A 22,516-nucleotide genomic window follows, 5' to 3' on the forward strand; every position below is an offset into this window, starting at 1 on the left:
GTCTGAAGTTGTCCACAATAGGAATTGAGTTTCAACATTCATCTCTAATATCATAAAATTTATAAATATTTCAGATCATGAACTCATGTTGAAAAGTTATACTGGGAAATAAAAGAGGAACAAAGAGTGGAAAGCAGGATGTAGAACAGAAATGACACTGACAATAAATAACTGATATTCAGAATATAATAAAAAAATATAGTTTTTTTTTTTTACAATGAGGAACTATAGTTTAGGTTGAGAGTTTTGCAAATGAAACATTTATGTGGGTAATGTCAACCTGTCACATCCTTGTTGAATATTTCTGAGAACATGCTATCTCTCCTTTACCATCTTTATGGATCCTGTCAGAAAGTTTGTCTTAAAATTTAACCTTTCTGACATGATTCTGTGTGCAAAGGCAGCAGCACCTGCATTCCCTGAGAGCACACACAAAGCAGAAAGCAGGTATAAAAGATCCCCAATCAGTGACTTGTGCCACAGCAGATATGCAGAAACCATAAACTTTTACAAACAGTTGTAAACTTAGTTTCTCCTTTCCCGCTTTGTGAGGGTCCATTATTCCTGCAGATCATGGAAATCTCTACAACCTGGGTATGAGATTTCACTGCCTTGCTTTAAACTGTGCACAGGCATTTTGAAGTGCATCATCACACAGCCGTAAGAAGTTGTAGTGACTCCTTCCTCACATTCCATTCCCTGAGATCATTCTTTAGAAAATAACTGGCAACTCTATCTGAAATAGTGAATGGAATCTGAGGGGTAGCCACAACTGAAAGTATTTCTCACACTGGGTAAGTAATATACTTACCTATACCCAAGACACAGCTTGGAATTATTACCTCACCAATGTCTCCAATCAGGCATTCCTTTTAGTTTCCAGGTTTTATTCTAAAATTCCACCATTTCACAGTTATGCAGTGTTTAGATTCTCATTTAAGTTTATTTTAAACAGTTAAACAGTGAATATGCATCTTGTGGATTCACTTGCAAATGCTGTATCTAAATAATGACATCCCTGCACTCAGTTTAGTACTTTTGGTTGTTAATGAAGAGACTTCAATTCCAACCACACAAGGTTTCCTTGTTGAAACTTTGATTGTTTGTGAAATACACATAAATATAAGTACACTTTGCCAACTAGTTCTCCCTCAGTTCATTTCAAAAAATGTACTAGATAACCATAGGATATAATATTGCATCAGCACCCAGGGGAGTGACTCTTAGCAGGTGTCAGCACAACGGAAGGGCATTGCAAGTTCACTGTAAAGTTAGTAGCTAGCAAAGAGAAATGATGGAATAGACTCTTTGAATCTAGCCACAAAAACAGAACAGTAAACAGAAGAAAAATAGTATAATAGGGTAATTTCATACCACCATCTGACTGGCAAATTCTACTTGGAAGGTTGTATTACATTTAAACTCTTCAACTTATTATATAAAACAATATATCTTTCATAGAAATAATATTATAAACATCATCCATTGACAGGAAGACATTCCATCTTTGTACATAGTGCCTCTTTCTCAGAACAGCCTATATTGAGCAAAAAGATCCCTGGGCAAAAGGAACAGGGAACATGGTTTCTTTCTCATTCATATAAGATGACTCAATTCCATTTTCAGTAGGACAGGGAAATGCATGTAATTTTGTATATTAAATGTTTATACTATGCATTAATGCAGATAATTTATTTTGAAAAAATAAAATGAGAAAACAGTGGAAAGGATCACACAAACCTGTGACATGCATTTTAAAAAAATGTTACCTTGATGATCGCATTAAAAAAAAAACAAAAAACAAAGCCTTGTTGAAACTGAGAGGTAATGTAAAGGTTTGGGATCACCACAAAAGAAGCATTCGTTGGTGAACAGGCAACACATCTCACCTCCATACACACATTTACCTGAGAAAAAGCCATCACTCATTTCCTTTCCTTCGGGATCTTCTCAGAAACCTTTATCCCAAAATTTCACCTTCCTGAAAATATTTTGGGTTTCAAAGCAAGAAAAGGCTTGTTTATTTTCTACCACACTAAGAGACTGGAAGGCAGGATCAAAAAGCTCCCTCAGTGTACTATAACAGAGATGTAGAACAACATGATATCCCTGAGGTAGACAACACTGAAGTTTCTGCTTTCATACATGCCAGCAGGTAGGCTGTTTAGCTCACAACATGACTGACTTAAATAAAGACAGACTACATTTTTAAATTGATGTGCTGGAGCTAACAGAGTCAGGTTGGCCTTTCAACTGAGGCTGAGCACAGCTGACATTGATAAGCATTAAGAGCCCTCACATTCTCTTTCTCTGGGGTGGGTGATTAAAGGAAAATGAGGTTTCCATGGAGGATAACAGACAGCATCTGTGGGGTAGTCACAGACAAAAGTAGTTCTTCAACTAGATTAAAAAAAAAACTAGTTGCTTGTGTTCAAGAATCATGAAGGCAATGCATTCCCCTCTGAAATCTCCACTGACTTTTCCCATTGGTTACCATGATAAAATTTATAATACTAAGATTCTGAAATTATGCAATGAGACTCAAGATTAAATCTTTTCACAAATTTATTTTCACATTGACTTTACTTCACCCAGAGTAACAATGGGTAGAAAAAAATGAGAAGAATCAGGTGGTATTCTTTCCAATATGTGAGTTCTCAGGAATCATCTAATACTTTAAGATTTTAGTGAAGAAAACTAAATTCCATTCTTTAACATCATTGTTTTGCTGGCAATTTAAAAAGTAATGAGTGCTGCAAAATCTCTTCATATTTAAGACTCCTTTGCAAAACAAGAATTCATTAACTTAGTTTCAAAAGAAATTAACTGAACAGTCCCTGGAAGTGATATTGACTATGTAGAAATCTACACACATACTCAGTTTATCTCTGTTTTTTACATGAAATGCATAGTAATTACTCAAACACCCGATTAATATTTGGAAGTAACTAGGCAAAAATTTATTTTTTTTGTCTTTTTCTTGAATAAAGGTAAGCTATTTACTAGAAACAGGGCTACAGGACATGCATGTCTCTGTGCAGAAATGAAGGATGCACAGGAACTCCATTGTGTTGTTCAAATTTCAATACTCAGTTTTTAATTACTACAACCTATGCATAGTTTTTCTTTTTCTTTTTCTTTTTTTATATGTGTTTGTTTGGACATTGACATACATACAAACAATAAATGTGTTAACAGTATTACATGGCATAATAAAACACAGAAAATTTTTTACCTGGCTATGACATTAAAGTTTATCAACACTCAATTATCAGTTTTGTGTTCCAGGATATATTGTGATATAGAATTTCTTTTATTTATTGACTAAAATAATTGTGTTATCATCATATTCCCTTTATAACTTTCTTAGTCAATGTTCTAATGACATGTTTTATTCTCTTTAACATGTAAATTGTTTCATATAAAATAAATGCTTTTAAAATCTTAATACAATAATATGAATTTCCAATTTAAAATATTTAACATATTAATCCTGGAGTGTATCTTCTGAAATGACATTATGTCTCAATTTTGACTATTACATCCTAATACCTATTCTTGCTTCATCAATGTATTCAGTGTAAGGATGAAACAGATCCCCCATCAGTCAAATACCCTACTAAAATGAATTCAAAATTCGACCAAGTATATAACAGTTCAATTTATTGTGTCTTTTTAAAATCCTTTAAATTATTTTCACTGTTGTAGAAGTCTTTATTTTAAGGGATTAAAAGCCAATTGTGTTGTACAATTTTCTGTGATTTGGAACTTATGACTAGATTTGGATGATTAATCTCATCTTAGTCACTTTCACAAGAATGTACTCAGCTCATGCTTTGTTATGGCTTTTGCAGACCAGAATGTAGAAACTCTCCATTTGATAAATGATTTGTGGTGTTTTTGATTATTTTGGTGTCAAATAGATCTCTTTTTAAACTATTTATTTTTATTTGTGTAATTAGTAATCGGTGAGGCATTAGATTCAGGTGTTTGAAACATCTTGTCACAGAACAGTGTTCTCTCAGGTATCTGAACTCGTTATTGTTTACAGATGATATCTCACACCAGTTATGAAATTACAGTTGCCAAAAAGATAACATTCAGAATCAAACAATACTTCTATATCTCATCACTGAACTCAGGAAAAGAGAGCTTTTTTTCCCTTACAACCTACTTTGTAACTTTGAAAATGACTTAAAATTTGGATTTATTTTTGTCTGCTTTGATAGGTGATAAAGATCAGTGATTTTATTCATGGTGAAAATGCAGTCCATGAAATCCCTTTAATCCACACTATTTCCTTCATAGTAGTTCCATGTATCCAAGAAACATAATTCTGATGGCAGGATATAGTATGATAACCTTCTTTTTCATTTTTTTCAGTAAAGAAACACATTTTATTAACCTTTCTTTTTTAATTTTATAATTAATTTAATTTTACATATCAGCTATGCATTTCCCTGACCTCCCTCCTCCCACCTAACCCACCCTCCCCACAATTCACTACCCATTTCCACCTCCTCCAAGGCAAAGACTCCCCTCGGGATTGAGCTCAGCCTGGTAGATTCAGTTGAGGCAGTTCCAGTCCCCTCCTCCTTTCAACTAGGCTGAGCATAGTGTCCAAGAATTAGGCACTAGGTTCCAAAAAGCCAGCTCATGCACTAAGGAGAGGACCCAGTCCTACTGCCTGGGTTCAAGCTAATTGACTGTCTCACTTATCCAGAGGGCCTGATCCATTTCCATGGGGGCTCCTCAGCTATTGGTTCATAGTTCATGTGTTTCCACTAGTTTGGCTATTTGTGCCTGTGCTTTTTCCAGTCATAGTCTCAATATCTCTTACTCATATAATCCCTCCTCTTTCTCACTGATTGTACTCCTGGAGCTCCACCTGGGGTTTGGCCATGGATCTCTGCAATTGCTTCCATCAGCAACTGGATGAGAGTTTTATCATGACCGTTAGGGTGTTCAGCCATCCGATCATCAGAGTAAGTCAGTTTGGGCTTTCTCTTGACCAATGCCAGTGGTCTACAGTGGAGGTATCTTTGTGGATCTCTGGAGACCTGTCTAGCACTCTGCTTCTTCCTATTCACCTGGGGTCTTCATTCATCATGGTATCTCCCTCCCTGTTCTCCCACTCTGCTCCTGATCCAGTTGAGACCTTCCTATCCCCTAAGCTCTCTTTCCCCTAACCCTTGCCCTCCATTATCCCCCTCACTCCCAGTTTGCTCATGTAGATCTCATCCATTTCTCTGTTGTAGGGCAATCCCTGTGTCTTTCTCAGAGTTCTCTTTACTAGATCTTCCCTGGAGTTGTAAGTTGCGGTCTAGTTATCCTTTGCTATAATTGAAGAGATTTTTCTCTATTAATCTCTTAAGTGTGTAGAGTGATTTTTCCCTGTGAGGGCATATTGATTCTAGAACTGTTGCACTTCCAGCCTTTTAGAAAAAATGTTTCTGAAACAAGATCTTTTATGTTTATACAAGTGGCCTTGGTCTCAGTCTGTTGTTCTCCAGGGCAGTGACCTTGCTGTCCTCTATATTATAGCTACAAATTCTTACATTGAATGACTGTACCAACTCAGAGTTTCAAAATTATCCATTTCAGTCATGCAATTGAATATCCATTAATCTAAAATGAAAAGAATTTGTATGTGTAGCATGGTTTCTACCTTCAGACCAGAATAGAATAGTTTATTGTGTACACTGCTGGGGGAAACAGGGTGTGCAATCAGCTGCTGGAGTCACCATTATTAAAAAGGATCTGATTGAATCAAGAGGGAAGATGTATTTAGTAGTTGATTGACAGGCTTGTCTTAGGGAGGTAGGAAGGTGTGGCTGCACAAGCTCTCAAGTCCTGTGTACCAACACAGCTCTTGTCTTGCCTATCTCAAATATCTGTGGAGCTGAATGAGGTGTTCATGGAGTGTCACCTGCCCTGATCATTTGCTGCCCTGGAACTAGTCCCTTGAAACCCCAAGACTTGAAACAAGCTGGACAAGGATTCAACCAGTGTTGGTGGTGAAACCCTGAGAGGTGAAGGTCATAGTGCTGCTTCTATAGCTGTTAGGAGTAGTAGGATACAGGAAAGAGTGCAAGAATAGCTTACCATGATCATATAAGTGAGAACCTGATTCAGGGAAAGTGAGGTGGGCATCCACCTACCCTTTTAAAGGATTTTCCATATCCTTACACTGAAATGATATGGTTACAGTTCAGCATTGCTGCAGGCATCTATATTTAGCAGTCGGAAACTCAGTGAAGAGATTGTGAGAGTTCATTGCATGAAGCTGTAAGGTTTGAAGCATTGGTGTTGTTGTTGTTGTTTTTTTGTCACTTATTTCTCTTTAGGGGCTTTGCCATGAAGCTGTCAAATAAGTCACACACAAGAAGGATTATTCTTTCTCATAAACATTCAGCCTTAGCTTGACTTATTCATGGCCAGCTTTTCTCAAATCATCCCATCTAAGTTTTGTCGCTGGACTTTTATCTTTCTTTATTTCTTTACTTCTTATTGCTTGATGTGTTGCTGGGTGGCTGGACCTTGCTGTCCTCTCATTTTCTTGCTCCTTCTTCCTTTTTTCCTCCCAGACTTATCTGCCCATTTATTCCATTTGCCTGCCATCCTTGCCTATCCTTTTCTGTCAAGCTATTGGACATTCAGATCTTCATTAGAATAACAAAGTATTTTAGAGAGGCAAAGTACCACAGCTTCACAGAGTTAAATAAATGCAACATAAAACCATGCAACACATCCTTGCTTCATTTGAACAAATATTCCCTTGCATAGGCAAATATACCACATGTTAAATTCACATTCCACAACAGCCTGGGTTGCATTTTGTTACCACAAGACATTGAGATACCTAAGGCTTGAGATATCTCCCAAGGAGACCTAACTGCATACACAGAGTAGAAGTAACCAAAGAAAGAAACTTACATGATGTTTCAGGTATAGAGCAATCTAAGCCCTTTGAAACTGAGGCCCCATGCATCTAAGAGAGAGATTCAGTATTTGATGTTTGTCCTGCTGTGCTTCAGTCTTGCCTTAGTCCAATCTTCCCTCACTATGTCTCCATTTCTCTGTTTTGAAATGTGAAGGGAATTCTGTGCTATTGTATATTGGAAAGATCTAACTCATTTTCTGATTTCAAAAAATGTCACTGTCAAGACATCATCTTGAGTGTCAGAAGAGACTTCAGACATTTGAAAAGTTTAGGGGCTGTTGCAGACTGTGAGGATCATTGAAGTGACTGAATGCATTTACATCATGAATGGCCATTAATCTGTAGTGACCTGGCTCAGAATGTAGTTCATTGAATGAAAAACTTTACAGACACAATGATGTATTTTAATATGTGTCTCTCCTTAGTGACTTTCTTTGAATTTCTTGTGAAACCTTAATAAAAGGAGCCTTTCTGGATAAAATACTGGGTGTGTGATATGCATCTCCATAGTCTCAATCTATTTCTTCTTCTTTATTTCTCCTGTGTTGTCATTGAAATTAATCAGCCAGCTTTTTTTATATTGCCATGGTTTAACCACCACTATAAACACTATATTTAAATCATGTAAGATACAGTAGAAACAATTGTTATTCAGTGCTAAGGCACTTTGATAAACTACACATTTTATGTTTATCTTTGTTTGTTTTTGAAGATGACAAGGTTTGTCTGTGTAGCCCTGACTCTCTGGGAAGTACACCTCTGTACACCAGGCTGGATTTGAACTTGGAGATCCCCTGGACTCTGGCTCCCAAGTCCTGGAATTAATAGTGTTCCAACATTCCTGGATTTTTTTTGTTTTTATATTATTGGACAGTGGGCCTGGAATGTAAGTTTTTGTACATGTCAAGTATATGCTGCTGTACAGAGTTTTACTCATATTTTGGATTTTTAAAATTTGGCAGAAAGTATCATTTTACTTCTTGGGGTGGCATGTATTCATGACATTAATATAGCCTGTGCCTTCCAAGTCATTGAATTGCAGGTGCATGACCCTCTTTCTGCCTGTTGTGTTTGTTTTTAAATGAATATGAAATTTTTACCTCTATGCATTGATATGTACCATGGTGGTCCCTGGTCCTCACAGTTATCAAAAGATGAAATCAGAAACACTGAACATGGAATAATTGATAGATGTGATCCCCCATTTAAATAATGGCAATAGATTCTCTATGCAAGATCAGTAAGAGCTCTTTACTACTGAGTCATCTCTCTTGCCCTTTGTTGTTTACTAATGTTGTTTACTAACCATTTATATTGCTACTGTTTTTGTCTGTCCATTTGTAAATGTTTAAAAACACAGTGACTTTTAGTAAAATCTTATTGGTGTTACAGGTTAAATTAGGACAGTTCAAGTTTCTGGAAGATTAATACAGAATAGTAACGTATGCTTAACTCCTTTTCTTTGTTTGACTGATTCTTTCATGGGAGACAGGGTCTTAATATGTCCTTCTGATTGTCCTGGACCTGATTGCATAGACTAGAATGACATTCAATTTAGAGGCAGTCATACCTGCCTGTGCATTCTCAGTGCTGAGGTTAAAGACCTGAGGCAATACACCCCATTTGTCCATCTTATTTTTCTTTTTCTAGTTACTAGTTGTTCATACAATTTTTCTCATGTGTACTCTGTACTGTTGATCTATTTATTTGTTTCTATTTTTGTTAATAGGCATTTCTCTGGCAAGATGATACCTTATTCCAAGGGGATAGAAATGTCAGAGATTTTATTCATTTCTTTCTAAAGTGAATTGGTGATTATGTTATAACTTCTATGTCAGTAAATAGGTATAGAGAATACCAAGACTGTATGACTGTAGTGTCAAAGAAGTATATATTTACAATGTAGTCAATATTATGCTGTCTATTTTACACATGTATGAAATATGTTAGAAAGCAGTGACTTATGATGACTTGCATGTAGACTTCACTTGGGAAGAGTGGACTTTGGTGAATCCTTCCCAGAAGAGTCTCTACAAAGATGTAATGCTGGAGACCTACAGGAACATCACCACTATAGGTAAGACAGAATTTTTCTTCATGTTTTAAAATAAGGGGACATCTGATCCTTGATAATTCATGTTCTTCTGTAATTTAATTGATAAAGAAGAATGAGGTAAACAACTCAGGTATGGTTCTAAGGTAGACTGCACATAGTATCTAAAATTTTACACAATGGTCAACAATATAACATATAATTTGTGATACTCTATTCTAGGATACAGTTGGGAAGACTATAATAATGAAGAACATAGTCAAAGTTCTAGAAGACATGAAAGGTAATTTTCATGTGCATACTGATACAAATGTACCTGTGAAGAATTTGTAATGTGTCCTGTAAGTTATAAACAAAAGCAACAGTAAATAAGTACAGCTTAAACTACAGTGATAATTATTAAATTCTCACAAATACATTTACCTCAATTTCATGTTGTTGAGCTGCATTTGCATACCATTCTTCTAAGAAAGTAAGCAAGGAAACAGTTCCTTAAGATATCACGTCTTGAATCATACTACCATGAGTGCTTTGCTGTAGAACCATCAATCCATTTATTTCATACTACTCATATTACAAAATGTTTACATATTTAAGAGGTGATAAGTATATCTCAAAAACCTTATAATATACAAATAGTCCATAGTAATAACAGAGATATTCATATAACTGTTGTGACTGTGCTGTTTAGTAAGAGGTGCAGTTAGAGTCAAAAGTCAAGAAAATTGTCACAGAGAAAGCTTATCCCTGTAACACAGGTCCATGTGGACAGAAAATCAAACTATCTATTCACAATGGAAACCTTTTATTGTTCTTCCTTTGCTCAGTATATCATATGTCACTCTAGATTCAAGTCATATCAGTGTAAGGATATGAAAATATATTCCATATCTCTGTCTCAGAACAATTTGAAGATATATAGCAGTCCCCATGTTAAGTATACTTATTAAATTTGATTCAAGTACACAAGTAATTGGTTTTTCAGTTTCATTGTTAATACAGTAACAGACTCACGAAGTAGAAAAGTCTTATGAGTACTAGAAGAGAGTAAATACCCCTGTTTGTCCTAGTTCACTTAGCAAATTTATGACTCAGAGTATAGGAAAAATTATGATTGAAATATGGGTTAAAAAAACTGTGTTTTTCCAGTTCTCTTTAAATATCTAAAAATACTCATATAAAAAAAAAGATTCTGTAAATGTGAATCTTGTAATAAAGAATGTTACCATCAAAGACATCTTCAAAGATGCAGAAAACCTCTTAATAAAGGAGGAAAACATGATTGTAAAAACAGTGATAAACTGGTAATATCTAATTCTACTTTACAGTTAATTGTAAAATTACTTCATGCAGAATTAAAAATTCAACAGTGTATTGAATGTGTTAATCATTTTACATATGCCAATTATCTTTGCAGTCATGGAAGAAGTCAAGCTGGAGAGAAATCCTGTGTAAACATTCAATGTGTTAAAGCCATTGCATATCCCAGTACTGTTCAAAGGAATGAAAGAGTACTTACTATAAAGGAACCCTATGAATCTAATTCAAGTATTAAAGCCTTTGCATGTCACAAAAGTCTTCAAATGCATACAAGAACATACGCTGGACAAAAATTCTATGAATGTAATCAGTGCGGTAAAGCTTTTCCACAATTCAGTCATCTTCGAGGGCATATAAGAACACATATGGAGAGAAACCCTATGAACTCTATCAGTGTGGAAAAGCCTTTTTATGTCAGACTCATCTTTAAAGGCATAAATGAACACATCCTGGAGAGAAACCCTATGAATGTAATCAGTGTGGTAAAGCCTTTGCTCATCACAATGCTCTTCAGTTGCATGAAAGAATACATACTGGAGAGAAACCCTATGAATGTAATCAGTGTGGTAAAGCCTTTGCAAAAAAACCGTGGTCTTCGAAGGCATGAAATTACACATATTGGAGAGAACCCCTAAGAATGTAAACAGTGTGATAAAGCCTTTTTATGTCTCAGTACTCTTCAAAGGCATAAAAGAACCCATACTGGAGAGAAACCCTATGAATGTAATCAATGTGGTAAATTTTTTTTGTGTAACAAAATACTTTAAAGGCATAAAAAATTGCATACTGGAGAGAAATCCTATGAGTGTAATCAATGTGGTAAAACCTTTTTGTGTAACAAAACACTTCAAAGGCATAAAAGAATACATACTGGAGAGTAACCCTATGAATGTAATCAGTGTGGTAAAGCCTTTGCACAATACACTTATCTTGAAATGCAAAGAAGAACACATACAGGATCTAAATCGTATGAATATCAAAAAATCTTTGTAATAATAAAAGAACATACATCATAGAAATCCTATGAATATAATCAAATTGTTAAGCCTTTGAATGTCACAAGTCTTTAAAGACATAAAAGAACACATACTGTAGAGAAACCCCATCAATGTAATCAGTGTGGTAAAGCCTGGTTATCATAGTCATCATCAAAGGCATAAAATAACACACTGTAGAGAAACTCTATGAATGTAATCAGTGTGGTAAAGCCTTTGCACATCATAATATTCTTCAAATGCATAAAACAACACATAATGAATTGAAACCCTATGAATATAATTAGAATGGTAAAGCCTCTTTATGTATCAGTAGTATTCAAAATCATGAGAAACTGTGGTATATATGCACAAAGGAGTACTACTCAGCAGAGAAAAACAATGACATCATGATATTTGCAGGTAAATGGATGGAACTACAAAATATCATCCTGAGTGAGGTAACCCAGACTCAGAAAGACAAACATAGTATGCACTCACTCATAAGTGGATACTTGATATAAGCAAAGGAAAATCAGACTGCAACCCACAGATCCAGGGAGTCTGCCCAGCAGGGAGGACCCTAGGATGAATGTGGCTTATCGTAAGTTTTGGTTTTACCCAATCATTGGGCAAGCTTTAGTGAAATATTTCACTATTATGATAAGAATTTGTAATATATCAAGCTGTTGAAAGAATATGCTTGCTGTATTTTCAGGAGGGGAGGTTAAAGTCTTTATAGATTATGGACCAGCCTATAGAAAAATGTCTGCTGTAAATCAAACAGTGAAGGGGAAGATGAGTAGGAATCTCATTTACACAACTTAAGTAAAGCATAGCTCTCTTAACAGGTGAAGATAGGTTTCTTCTGTGTCCCAGAATCTAATCAATGTTTATATGCATAATTCCACTATCATTTGGCTTATAAGGGCTTACTGGGAAATGTTATCATTTATACTATTTTCTGAAGAGAAAATACTTTACTGTTTAAAATAACATTGGACTTTTAAATTATAACCTGTTTGTATGTTGAGGCTATCTGTGTATTATTTCTCTTGCTGTTGTACATAAAATGTTTTCACATTCAAACAAAGGACACATACTATAGAATTGTATTACATATAATATATAGAATATACAAACTCATAGAGACAGAAATATTAGATGTAATTCAAGGTGGAGAAGAAAGGAATATAGAGCAATGATTTCCTAAGTACAGAATCTCTGTTTTGTGTGATGCAAAAACCCCACAAATGGACAGCAGTATCAGGACATAATATCATGAAAGTAATAAATCAATAAAATTAATGTAATTAATAAATCTTGTAAATATAAATATTGAATGAATCCTGTGAATGTAATCAATGAATACCACAAATGCAATTAATATCTTGAGTGTAATTAATGAATATCATGAGTATAATTAAAGAATAAATTCACTAAAATTAAAAAAATAAAAAGAGAATATCATTTGTTATTAGATGTAAGTTGGAGATACTAGAAAGATATCTCACAATATACATTGCCACTATTCTAAATATATAATGCATTTGCAGTTGCATGTGTTAGAGTTGTATTATGTATAGGCAAAGTTAGGACCTGATTATTGTTTTCACTTAAAAATTAACTATGACACAATTGTCAAATTGACAAGGGCTGGATTGTGATCACTATTCTTGGTAGTAAACTTGACTATATTTGAGATATAATTCAGAATTGGACAGAACAATTGTGATCTGGACCTTGAGGCAAGAAGATAACATGTCTTTGATCCAGATACTGATGCTAGATTACAGACATCTTTAATCCAGATATTGTGGCTGGAAGAAACACCTTCAATCTGGGTCATACATTCTGCAGAAAGGACAAGGAAAAAAGGAAGATTATGTATTAAATTATGTCCTCTCTCACATGCCTTGACAGAACATTCATTCTTTCACTGTCATTGAAGCCTACTTCCTTAGGATTCCAGCATTAAAAAAATAGCTGAGACAGCATAGTGGGATTGAGCATCAACTAGATTCATCAACTTTCCACTCAAACCTTACCATTTTTAGCTTCAGCCTGTGAGGCACTCCAATAAATTCCCACCTCTCTCTCTCTCTCTCTCTCTCTCTCTCTCTCTCTCTCTCTCTCTCTATATATATATATATATATATATATATATATATATATATATATATATATACATATCACATATGTATGTACAAACAGATATAGCATGGCTGCACATGTTCAGGAACTAAGCAAAGGGTCTTGTGTCTTACGTCCTCAATTCATGCTGGTGATAGCATGAGCACATAATCAGCATAAGCAAGGGATCGCTCCATAATCCTGCCTGTGCATGTTGACTGGAACCCTTAAAAGCCAGATACAGACCCCTCCTCCTCCCCTCTCTATTTTCTGCTGCCCCTACTACCTCTATCTCTTTCTCTCTCTGCTCCCTGAATATGCTCCCTTTAAAGGCCTGGTTCTTATGTCCCCACCCTTCCTAATAAAGCTATGATACTGGGTTATCTCAGGGTTCGTGCTTAATAAACTTTCCAAATGGTAGCCAGTGCTGCTTATCATTTTTAACAAGATACATAGATAGATAGGTGGATAGAAAGAGAGGGAGAGAGAGAGAAAGAGAGAGAGAGAGAGAGAGAGAGAGAGAGAGAGAGAGAGAGAGAGAGAGAGAGAAATTCATTCCGTAAGTTCTGTGACTCTCGAGAACCTTGACTAACACACTGGGGCTCCCCGTCAATTAAATTTCTATATTTTATGTTCTAAATTTTGATATATACTCTAACTACACATCTGAAACACTCTTAGCAAATACTTCAGTACCAGCTAATGCAGATTTGCAGAAAATACCCTTTCATTGTATAAAGCTAAAGAGCATGGAAAACAATAAAGCATAGGGTTAGATGTTATTTCTGATGAAAAATTTAGACGAGAGTATGAGCCCTAAGATACATAGAAAGATTAGATTATTTATTTTAATCAAGTTCATAAGTACATGTTACTTAGTATAAAGCTACATATTTATTAATTTAATCTAGTAGGCATTTGTTCTTTAATCTATTAAAATTCAAATACTCAATAAATTGATACATAAAAGGGATACACCAACATCAATTGCCAAGGAAGGAGAAAGTAAACTCTCTCCAGTTATAAAGCCACCATTTAGAATTGTAGTTAACAGACTAAATGATGGGGCTGGGAAGATGGCTCAATGGTTAAAGAGCACTGATTAATTTGGAAGATCTGTTTTTAAATCTCAGCACCCTCATGGTGGATCACACTATCAGTTGCTCCAGTTCTAGGGGGCCAGACACCCTCACACAGACATCTGGCCATCTTTATCTATTCTTATAAATGGTTGGAATCATTGGAATGCCAGGTACTTTCCTTAGTTGCTGGACCATCCTTGAATGGATCCCTGGGTGGTATCAGGTTATGGATCCAGATGTTGCCTACCAGTAAGCTTTCATGGCAGCTGTGCCTGGGTCCCTAAGCCTGTCATGGCAGCTATGTGGTCAAGCTGTTTTGGGCCCCCTTCACTCTTCACCAATATCTTTCAGGCCTGTTCCAATGTGTTGTTGAAATGCTGCAGCTGTCCACTTCTGGGTGGTGCTTGCATGATGTACACAACCACCAACTGGCCCTAGTTTTCTCTTTCTCAGTCAATCAATAATAGTGAATAGCCCGTGAGCTCTGTGTGTGTGTGTGTGTGTGTGTGTGTGTGTGTGTGTGTGTGTATGTGTAGACTATGTAACACACCCTGGGAAATTAACAGCAATCTTTCTTCCTCTATGTACTGATTGCTAGTACTAAAAGAATGCACTATCACACACAGCTTAAAAAATATTTTTATGGTCTAATTCTACTCAACTTATGGTGGCCAGGGAGTCCAAAGATGGCAGCAGAACTGCTGATTTTTAAGTTACAGATAGTAGAGATGCTTCAATATGTAAAAGGAATGGAAGCTGGATGCTCTGAAAGAATGTTCAGTGCTCTTAACTCCTAAGTATTTACTACCCTCAGTTTTCTAGTCTGGATTGTATTTCCTCTCCAAGGCAGCCTAGTCAGGGTTATACACATGATACTGCTTGAAAAGTAGAATTCTCCTCCATTTGAGAGAATAAGTCATGGATGAGCTCCCTAATTATCTGTCTAATAAAACATAATCAGTCAATTATCCATATATGTATAAAAAACAACAATGGATACAGCAGGTTGTTTTCATGAATTTCAGCATACTTATTCACTCACACCTAACAAGAAAGAATTTAGAAGGGGTTTGTGAAGGGAATAAATGAAAAGATAAAATAAGGAAGTGATACAATACATTTTAATTAATACTTGATGGAAATAAAGCTTAAGTAAAAGGAGGGCTAGAGAGATTACTCAGCAATTAAGAGCACTGGCTGTTGTGACAGTTGACTCAGGTTCCATTTCTAAAACTAATATGGTAGTTAGCTCCACTCCAAGGCATCTCCTCCCTTCTTCTGGCATCTGTAAGTACTGTGCGCTGACACATGCATGGAAAACAGCCATATAATTTATTTTTTAAGTTAGAAAAAGGGAAAAATACAATTTCCTACAGTGATATCACAGCCCCGAGACAGGCAGCAACCAGGGCTAGTTAAAATGATGTCCCTATGGTCTTGCATAGAAGGAGGTGTGCCCATCCACTGAGCCAGCCTTCTCAGAGACCAAAGCAGCTTCATTCTAAGGTTAATATAGTTCATTGTAACCATTCATCTAAGAGCAGAGTATACGGTGCTGTTGAGTGACTTTTCCTTGCAGTTTTCTGTATTTGTGTTCTCTGTCTTTTCCATTTGTGAGAATGGTATTTGTACAGTTAGCTGTTAGACTGAGCATCAAGACTGACAAGTTACATAGGTTCCAAAGCAATATTTTTTTCATTGTGTCATTTATTAGTTTTCAGGTAAGACATTTTGGTACAAGATGAATATACCAGAAGCATTTGATTCCATCATTTTTATAATTTTACATATGTCTCTGCATGACATTGCAGTAAGAATACCCCTACATGTCTCTGCTTTTACATTGTGAGCATGTTCAGAAGTGAATTTGTTTACTCACCTGTTTAGGAATAGGAAAAATTCTACATGGACATGTCCAACCTTCCTAAGTAAAATCCACATACTTCCTTTGTTTAGGAAAAGCATGTTTTCCCTGCCTCCTTCAGGTAAGAAATGTTTCTCATTTATTTATTCTTGGCTGTTGTGATGGTTATTTCTGGTAGTCAAACTGACTATATCTGGAAATAACTAAAATTCAAAGAGTTGGGTATACCTGTTAGAGATTTTTTTTTAATGTTTTGAAATTAAAGACACATCTTTAATTTGGATCATTTGAGGTGAAATCCAATTTCAGCTGCTTGGTGGCTATGTACACCTTTACTCCAAGCACTCAGGATGCAGAAACAGTTGGAATTTCCTGGGATTGATGCTGCCTACACATATAAACACTGTCTTGAAAACACCAAAATAATGAAACAAAGTTTAAGATCCACATTTAATCTGGATTGTACCTCAGAAGGTAGCCTCCATATATAAAGTATATTGAAGGAAGAAGCTCTGTCTCTTTCTTTGCCTGCTTGCCTTAGCACTGGCTACAAGTTCATTACTTTATCAGCATTAGAGCATGCTTTCTCTGTATTTTGATGTATACTGAAGGCCAACTGAAATATCTAGCCTCATGAACAGAACAACTACTAAACTCTTCAAATTTACATTGACAGGCAAAAATTATTGTACTACCTGGACCACAGATTGTGAGATGTTCTATTAAATCAGCTTTCTACATACATGGAGAGATTCATTGTACCAGTCTTGATCATGTAGGGAACCTTGAATAATACAGTTGTGTTTTTTTCACCTTCCCATAGAGGAAGATGTGATGGCTGACAATGATGTGCATAAAGATATTCATCCTAGCTCTATTATTTACTAAGTATTCAACTTTCCATGAAGACTACTCTTTATTATTGCTTAATTTGCCAACACTTTTCTCTGAATTTCAGGAATAAAATTCCTTAGTTAATGGGTCCATCATCCAACTTTCTGATGGGAGGAAGATCTATTATGTTGTTTGTGGTCTAGTTCCAGGTTTTTTTTTCTGATTTTCTGTAGTCCCTGTGCCTACCAGATTAAAAGTACCTAGAATTCACCTGACCTCAGTGTGATGACTCTGCTTTTGTGTCTTTCAATGTCTCTTTATTTGTTAATATTCCAGGTACCCTTCCATATGTGTGACAAAGAATCTCTCAGCTCCACATAGTACAGTGTGCTGTACAAGGTAGCTAATCACATTTTGTAGAGGAAGAGAAAGGGGATGTGCCCATGAAGGGCAGGAAAGAGCAGGGTCTGCTATTTGAACCAGGGGCAGATGTTATTGAAATGCAAATCTCTGGTAAGTCAGAACAAGTCTGTGTCTGGGGTGGAAGACCGGATCAGGAACCATTGTGCTGTGTCTTTAAGCCCAGTGTAACCCTTTGTGAGGTGCTCTTGTCATTCAGGCCTCACTAGCAAATCATGTCCTTCAGGCAATCTGCTAGTCAGAAGTTGTGCAGTGTCCTTCCATTCACCAGTTTCAGGCTTGGCTTTGAGGAGGAGTTGATGCCAGTGCTTTTTTGTGCTGTTCTATGACAGCTGCTGCAGGAAGCTGATCAGAGAGCTTGGGAAAGCTGGAAAATTACATCATGAGTGAAGGTCTGCAGTCCCCAGACAGGGAGAAATGTCATCACATGCCCCGGCCAGCAGGGCTTCAACGGGTTCTCGCCCATGCTTAGGATGGAATGATAGGGACAGGAGACACAAAGGAAATACACCAAGTCAAGATTCTGATCAAGGTGCAACTTTATTTTTCTCCAGGAGGGTTTATATAGTTCCTGCATGGTGGGGGGAGCAAGAAGCTGTTATCTGCATAGGGTGGGGCAAGCTAACAAGATGTTTGTAAAGGACGTTTACAGGGTGAAAGATCAAGGGCTCTGACTCAATGTCCTGTTGCTAGGCAACCTAACTGGAAGGTAATCTAGTTCCCTGTCTTATGGGGGGGGGTGTCTGTATTTTTCCACTAACTAGAGATTCTGTCCTTGTCCTTGACATCTCCCCCTTCTTAGTAACGAATCTCAGGGCCAACATAAACCAAATTCGAATGTTCTAAAAGGAGGGCTCTGAAAGAGGCTTTGCATGGATGATTACAGAGGCCCTATTCCACTAAAGGTTGTGAAAAAAGGTCCGACAGGGAATGTCTCTCCAGACTCAAGTACCACAGGCATCCGCATAGTGTGGGAATCAATGGATCATGCAGTTTTTTGAGGGAGCGGAAATGGGTAAGCTCAAGGCTGCTACTGCACAACTGCTATGCAACAGGGCATATAATCCAGGCTCTCAGGATTTTGGGGTACCATGGCCCCCAGCCTGTGCAGTCCCAGCTGTATTCCAATCATGCCTTAAGTGAGCCTTTTTCCCACACACAGGTACAGCCTTCTCCGAGTGAAGGGGTCTGTGTGGGGCATCTCTCATCAGGGGAGATTTCAACACTGGAGTCCTGCATATCAAAGCAGTGGTAATGAACCTGGATCTGCCTGGCTGGCAGGTCTGTTATTTGGCTTTGGATGAACTGAGTGAGCCAGGAAAGTGCCCATGGCCCAAAGGCAAAGATTAGGAGCAGGCCTACAACAGGTCCTAGGAGGGAGGAAAGAAGGGTCATTAGCCAACGGGAGTTGGAAAACCAATTCTGGAACCACCCAAGCTCTTGTTTTCCTTTCCTTTTTCTCTTTTTCTAGTCCTTTCCCAACTTTTACCATACTGTCCCTGACTACTCTGGTGTGGTCTGTAAAGAAGCAACATTCTCTTTGGGCACAGTACAAAGGCCACCCTGTTGTAAAAAGAGGAGACCCAGGCCTCTCTTCTTCTGTAAAACTACCTCAGCTAGGGAGGAAAGGGATGACTCGAGGGAAGAAAATCCCCATTCAAGTTGGACAACATCCTCATCTATGGACAGTTGAAGCTCAGAGTAATGTTGTTTGGACAGGACCAGAGATGCAGTCCCTGTGCCTGTTCTGGCTTCTCCAATCCCCAAAAGGACTGCTAAGGTGATGGCGGTAACAGGCTCCTGTCAATGCAGTCATCCCAGTGTGGCTTCTCTTCCTAGAGGAATAATAGGTTAGTCTAGGTGGAAGGGACCTAAGTGCCCTGAGTGGCAACACAGCGACCTGACCCAGTGATCTGCAGGTGCACTACATATGATGGAATTGGTGGGCTTCTTCTGCCTTCAGTGTTACAGGATTTTTTAAAAGAGTATCATTATAAGCAGAAGGTTAGAATCAACTGAGCAAGGAAGATTTGGGTCTATGACACATGCATGAGCCTAGTACAAGGCATCTTCTACCATTGCACCAATGAGGATGATGAGCAGGCTTCTCCTACTCCTGCTCCAACTGCTGTACCCGCTGGTCCTTCATGGGTGCCCTCTCTTTGGTGCTGCCCTGTTTGCTATGTTACCTGCCAGCCACAGGCTGTGTCAAGCTGGCCCAACATGGCTATGATCGCCTGTGACACCAAGGCCAGCAAGTCTGACAAGCCTTTCTGACACCTTGGATGAAAATTCAGCACTGCCCTTGGAAACATGACCCCTGCTGTCAGACTGGATTTGTGACAAGCAGTGTCCTTGCTCAGCCCAGAACATGATTGACTATGGGACTTGTATACTGTGTGAAAGGTCTCAAACACAGTTTGTTGTAAAGTTCCCACTGTCCCCCCACAGGAACTCTGAGCAGAGTGATACCAGAGCTAAAAGGCTGGTGGGGGTTGCTGTGGGTGAGGACAACAGCCTGGAAGGCTTGCCGGAGGGACAGCATTTGAAACAGAAGTTTCCTCAGGAAAGGGGCTATCTCTCCTGGGCAGATCAGGTATATTTAGAGCTCAAACCAGGTGTTCTGGTAACTATCTGGGAGCAGAGTGTATCTGGTCAAGAATGCAGGCCGAACCTCATCCCCATATAAGGACCAAGTGAGGCGGCCTCCTGGGCTGGCTGGGCTAAGGGCGCAAAGCTGTGACCTTTCTGGGGGCATTCCCTAGCAAAAGAAATGTCTGGGTTGTTTACAGAAATAACAGATGCGGGTTCCAGGCTGTTGTGAAGCCCTGAGGGCAGCACCTATAGCTAATCCCCTGGCATGGGCGGCGCAAACACCTGAACAGAGTCTCACATATTCAGACAGGTTCACTCTGTTTTTATGAGGGTGGAGGACTTTCTGTCAGGCAGTGTTTGCATTTTAAAAGGCCAAGTGTTTAACAAAGGTGCTTTTGTGTTCATTTGGCCCAAAAAGTCTCTCAGCCTCATCATTTAAGCAAGAGACAAATTCACTAAAAGTTCATCAGGGCCCTGACGAAGCTTTGCTAATGAGGTGGTAGCAGAACCCTTTTGGGGCAGGCGTTTCCAGGCCCAGACACCCGCGTTTTGAATCTGGGCCAGGAGGCCAGGAGGGAATTTTGCCTGTGCTGCATTTGTATCGTAAGGGGGGTTGCTGAGGAGGAGTTTCTTTAGCATCCAGGTTTTTGAGGATGGCTGTTCAATATTTTTTTGAGCAACTTCTTGACAATTTTATGTTAATTCTGTTTTTCAGAGGACAAAGTCACCCCCAGAAGAGCCGCGTGGGCAAGAAAATACCAGTCATTAGGGGTCAACCAATGTTTGCTCTGGTTTTCCACCAAGGCTAATGTAAAAGCAGCCATAGGATCATACTGAGCACAGGTGGATTTCAGCTTTTCAAGGCAGAAATTTAATTTGTGATAAGTCTGTCCTGGTGGGGGGTCCTCTGATGATGGCTCCTCCTCCTCCTCCTCCTCCTCCTCCTCCTCCTCCTCCTCCTCCTCCTCATTTTGATCTTCCAAACCCCCTCAGGGGCTGCTCTGGGTGGCCACCTTGGATGAGTCTCCAGAGGTCTGGCTCCAGGTAACAGGAAATGCCAGGACAGGCTGAGGCTTATTTTTTGATTTAATAGATTTTTGAGATGGTTTTAGCGGGCCAGGAGCCACCACTTCAAGGGCAAGATCTTTAAGTTCTTTGTCAAGAGTTTTTAATTCCCTTAAAAGCTCAACATGTTCCCTGTGAGCCTGGAGGGCCTGTCAAAGTGAGCCGAGATCTGGGACAGGGGGAGCCAACCCATCAAGAATGGGCCCGCAAAAATGGTAAGATGGAGAAACATAGGGAGGGGGCATTGCAGAAGGAGGAACCACCGGAGATTTTTGAGGTGGTATAAAAGGGCACAAGGACTCCTGTTTTACAAGGAGATTTTTGCAGTGGGGCCAGTCTGGATTATGGTAATGGGCCGCCCCTTTCTCTAGGGAAGCCTCCTAGATGGGGTCTAGAGGGGAGTTAGAGGTAAAATTATTAACAGTGGAATAAAGATGGGAAGGAGCCGGACTCCTGGGGATTGTTAGGTTTAAAAGTCATGAGCGTCCCCTCTTCCATAGAGCACAGGTCATGGTCTGAGGGACAGACCCAAGGTGGACGAGAAGGCACTCGGGGGTCTTAGGGCAGGTAGACGGGGAGTGAAAGGCTTCTTTTAAGATTTTTTCTCCTATATTAATAAGCTCTTGTATGTCAGTGGAATGTTTATAGACCCTAAGAATGTCATTAATAAGCTTCCAGTAAGAAAATGTGGTGATGGGAACCTTCCCTAGTCCAAAAGTCCTGTAGCAATCATCTAAACATTCTCTGAGGTGTGCCCAACTTTTTTCATCTATGGTTCCTCCTTGGGGGAACCAAGAACATGTGTCTATAATATAATCAAAACAGGCGTTCCTTGTGTCTTCAGGGGCTCATTTAGGCCAGAAAGGAATAAATCTTGTGACGAAGTTGCCTGTCCCATGGCTCGTCACTTTCTTACCTGCGTCATCTCCACCCTCCTCTGGGATCATGTCCTGACCCGGGCGATTTCAGGGGGATCCAACAACTTCACCAAGGCCTTGGTCTTTCCTCTGGGAGACGACATTCTGAATCCTCAAGAGGTTGTTTTATCCACATTGGGAGCCAATTGCCCTGGGCTGCAGGGCTTTAACGGGTACTCGACCACCCTAAGGACGGAATATAAAGACAGGAGACACAAAGGAAATACACCAAGTCAAGATTCTGATCAAGGTGCAACATTATTTTTCTCCAGGAGGGTTTATACAGTTCCTGCAGGGTGGGGGGAGCAAGAAGCTG

General features: G+C 38.5%; 1 protein-coding gene across 1 annotated transcript in view; it reads right to left on the reverse strand.

Annotated features, from left to right (window-relative positions):
- The window catches only part of LOC131900899 (zinc finger protein 738-like), a 46,514-nt gene extending 24,306 nt beyond the window's left edge, over positions 1-22,208 (reverse strand). The window contains exon 1 of the mRNA XM_059252221.1: positions 22,200-22,208. Within this exon, the coding sequence (XP_059108204.1) occupies positions 22,200-22,208 (9 nt within the window). The remainder of the gene's footprint in view (positions 1-22,199) is intronic.
- Positions 22,209-22,516: the final 308 nt, after the last annotated feature.

The sequence above is a fragment of the Peromyscus eremicus genome, unplaced genomic scaffold, assembly GCF_949786415.1.
Source record: "Peromyscus eremicus unplaced genomic scaffold, PerEre_H2_v1 PerEre#2#chrX_unloc_1, whole genome shotgun sequence".
NCBI classification, from domain to species: domain Eukaryota; kingdom Metazoa; phylum Chordata; class Mammalia; order Rodentia; family Cricetidae; genus Peromyscus; species Peromyscus eremicus.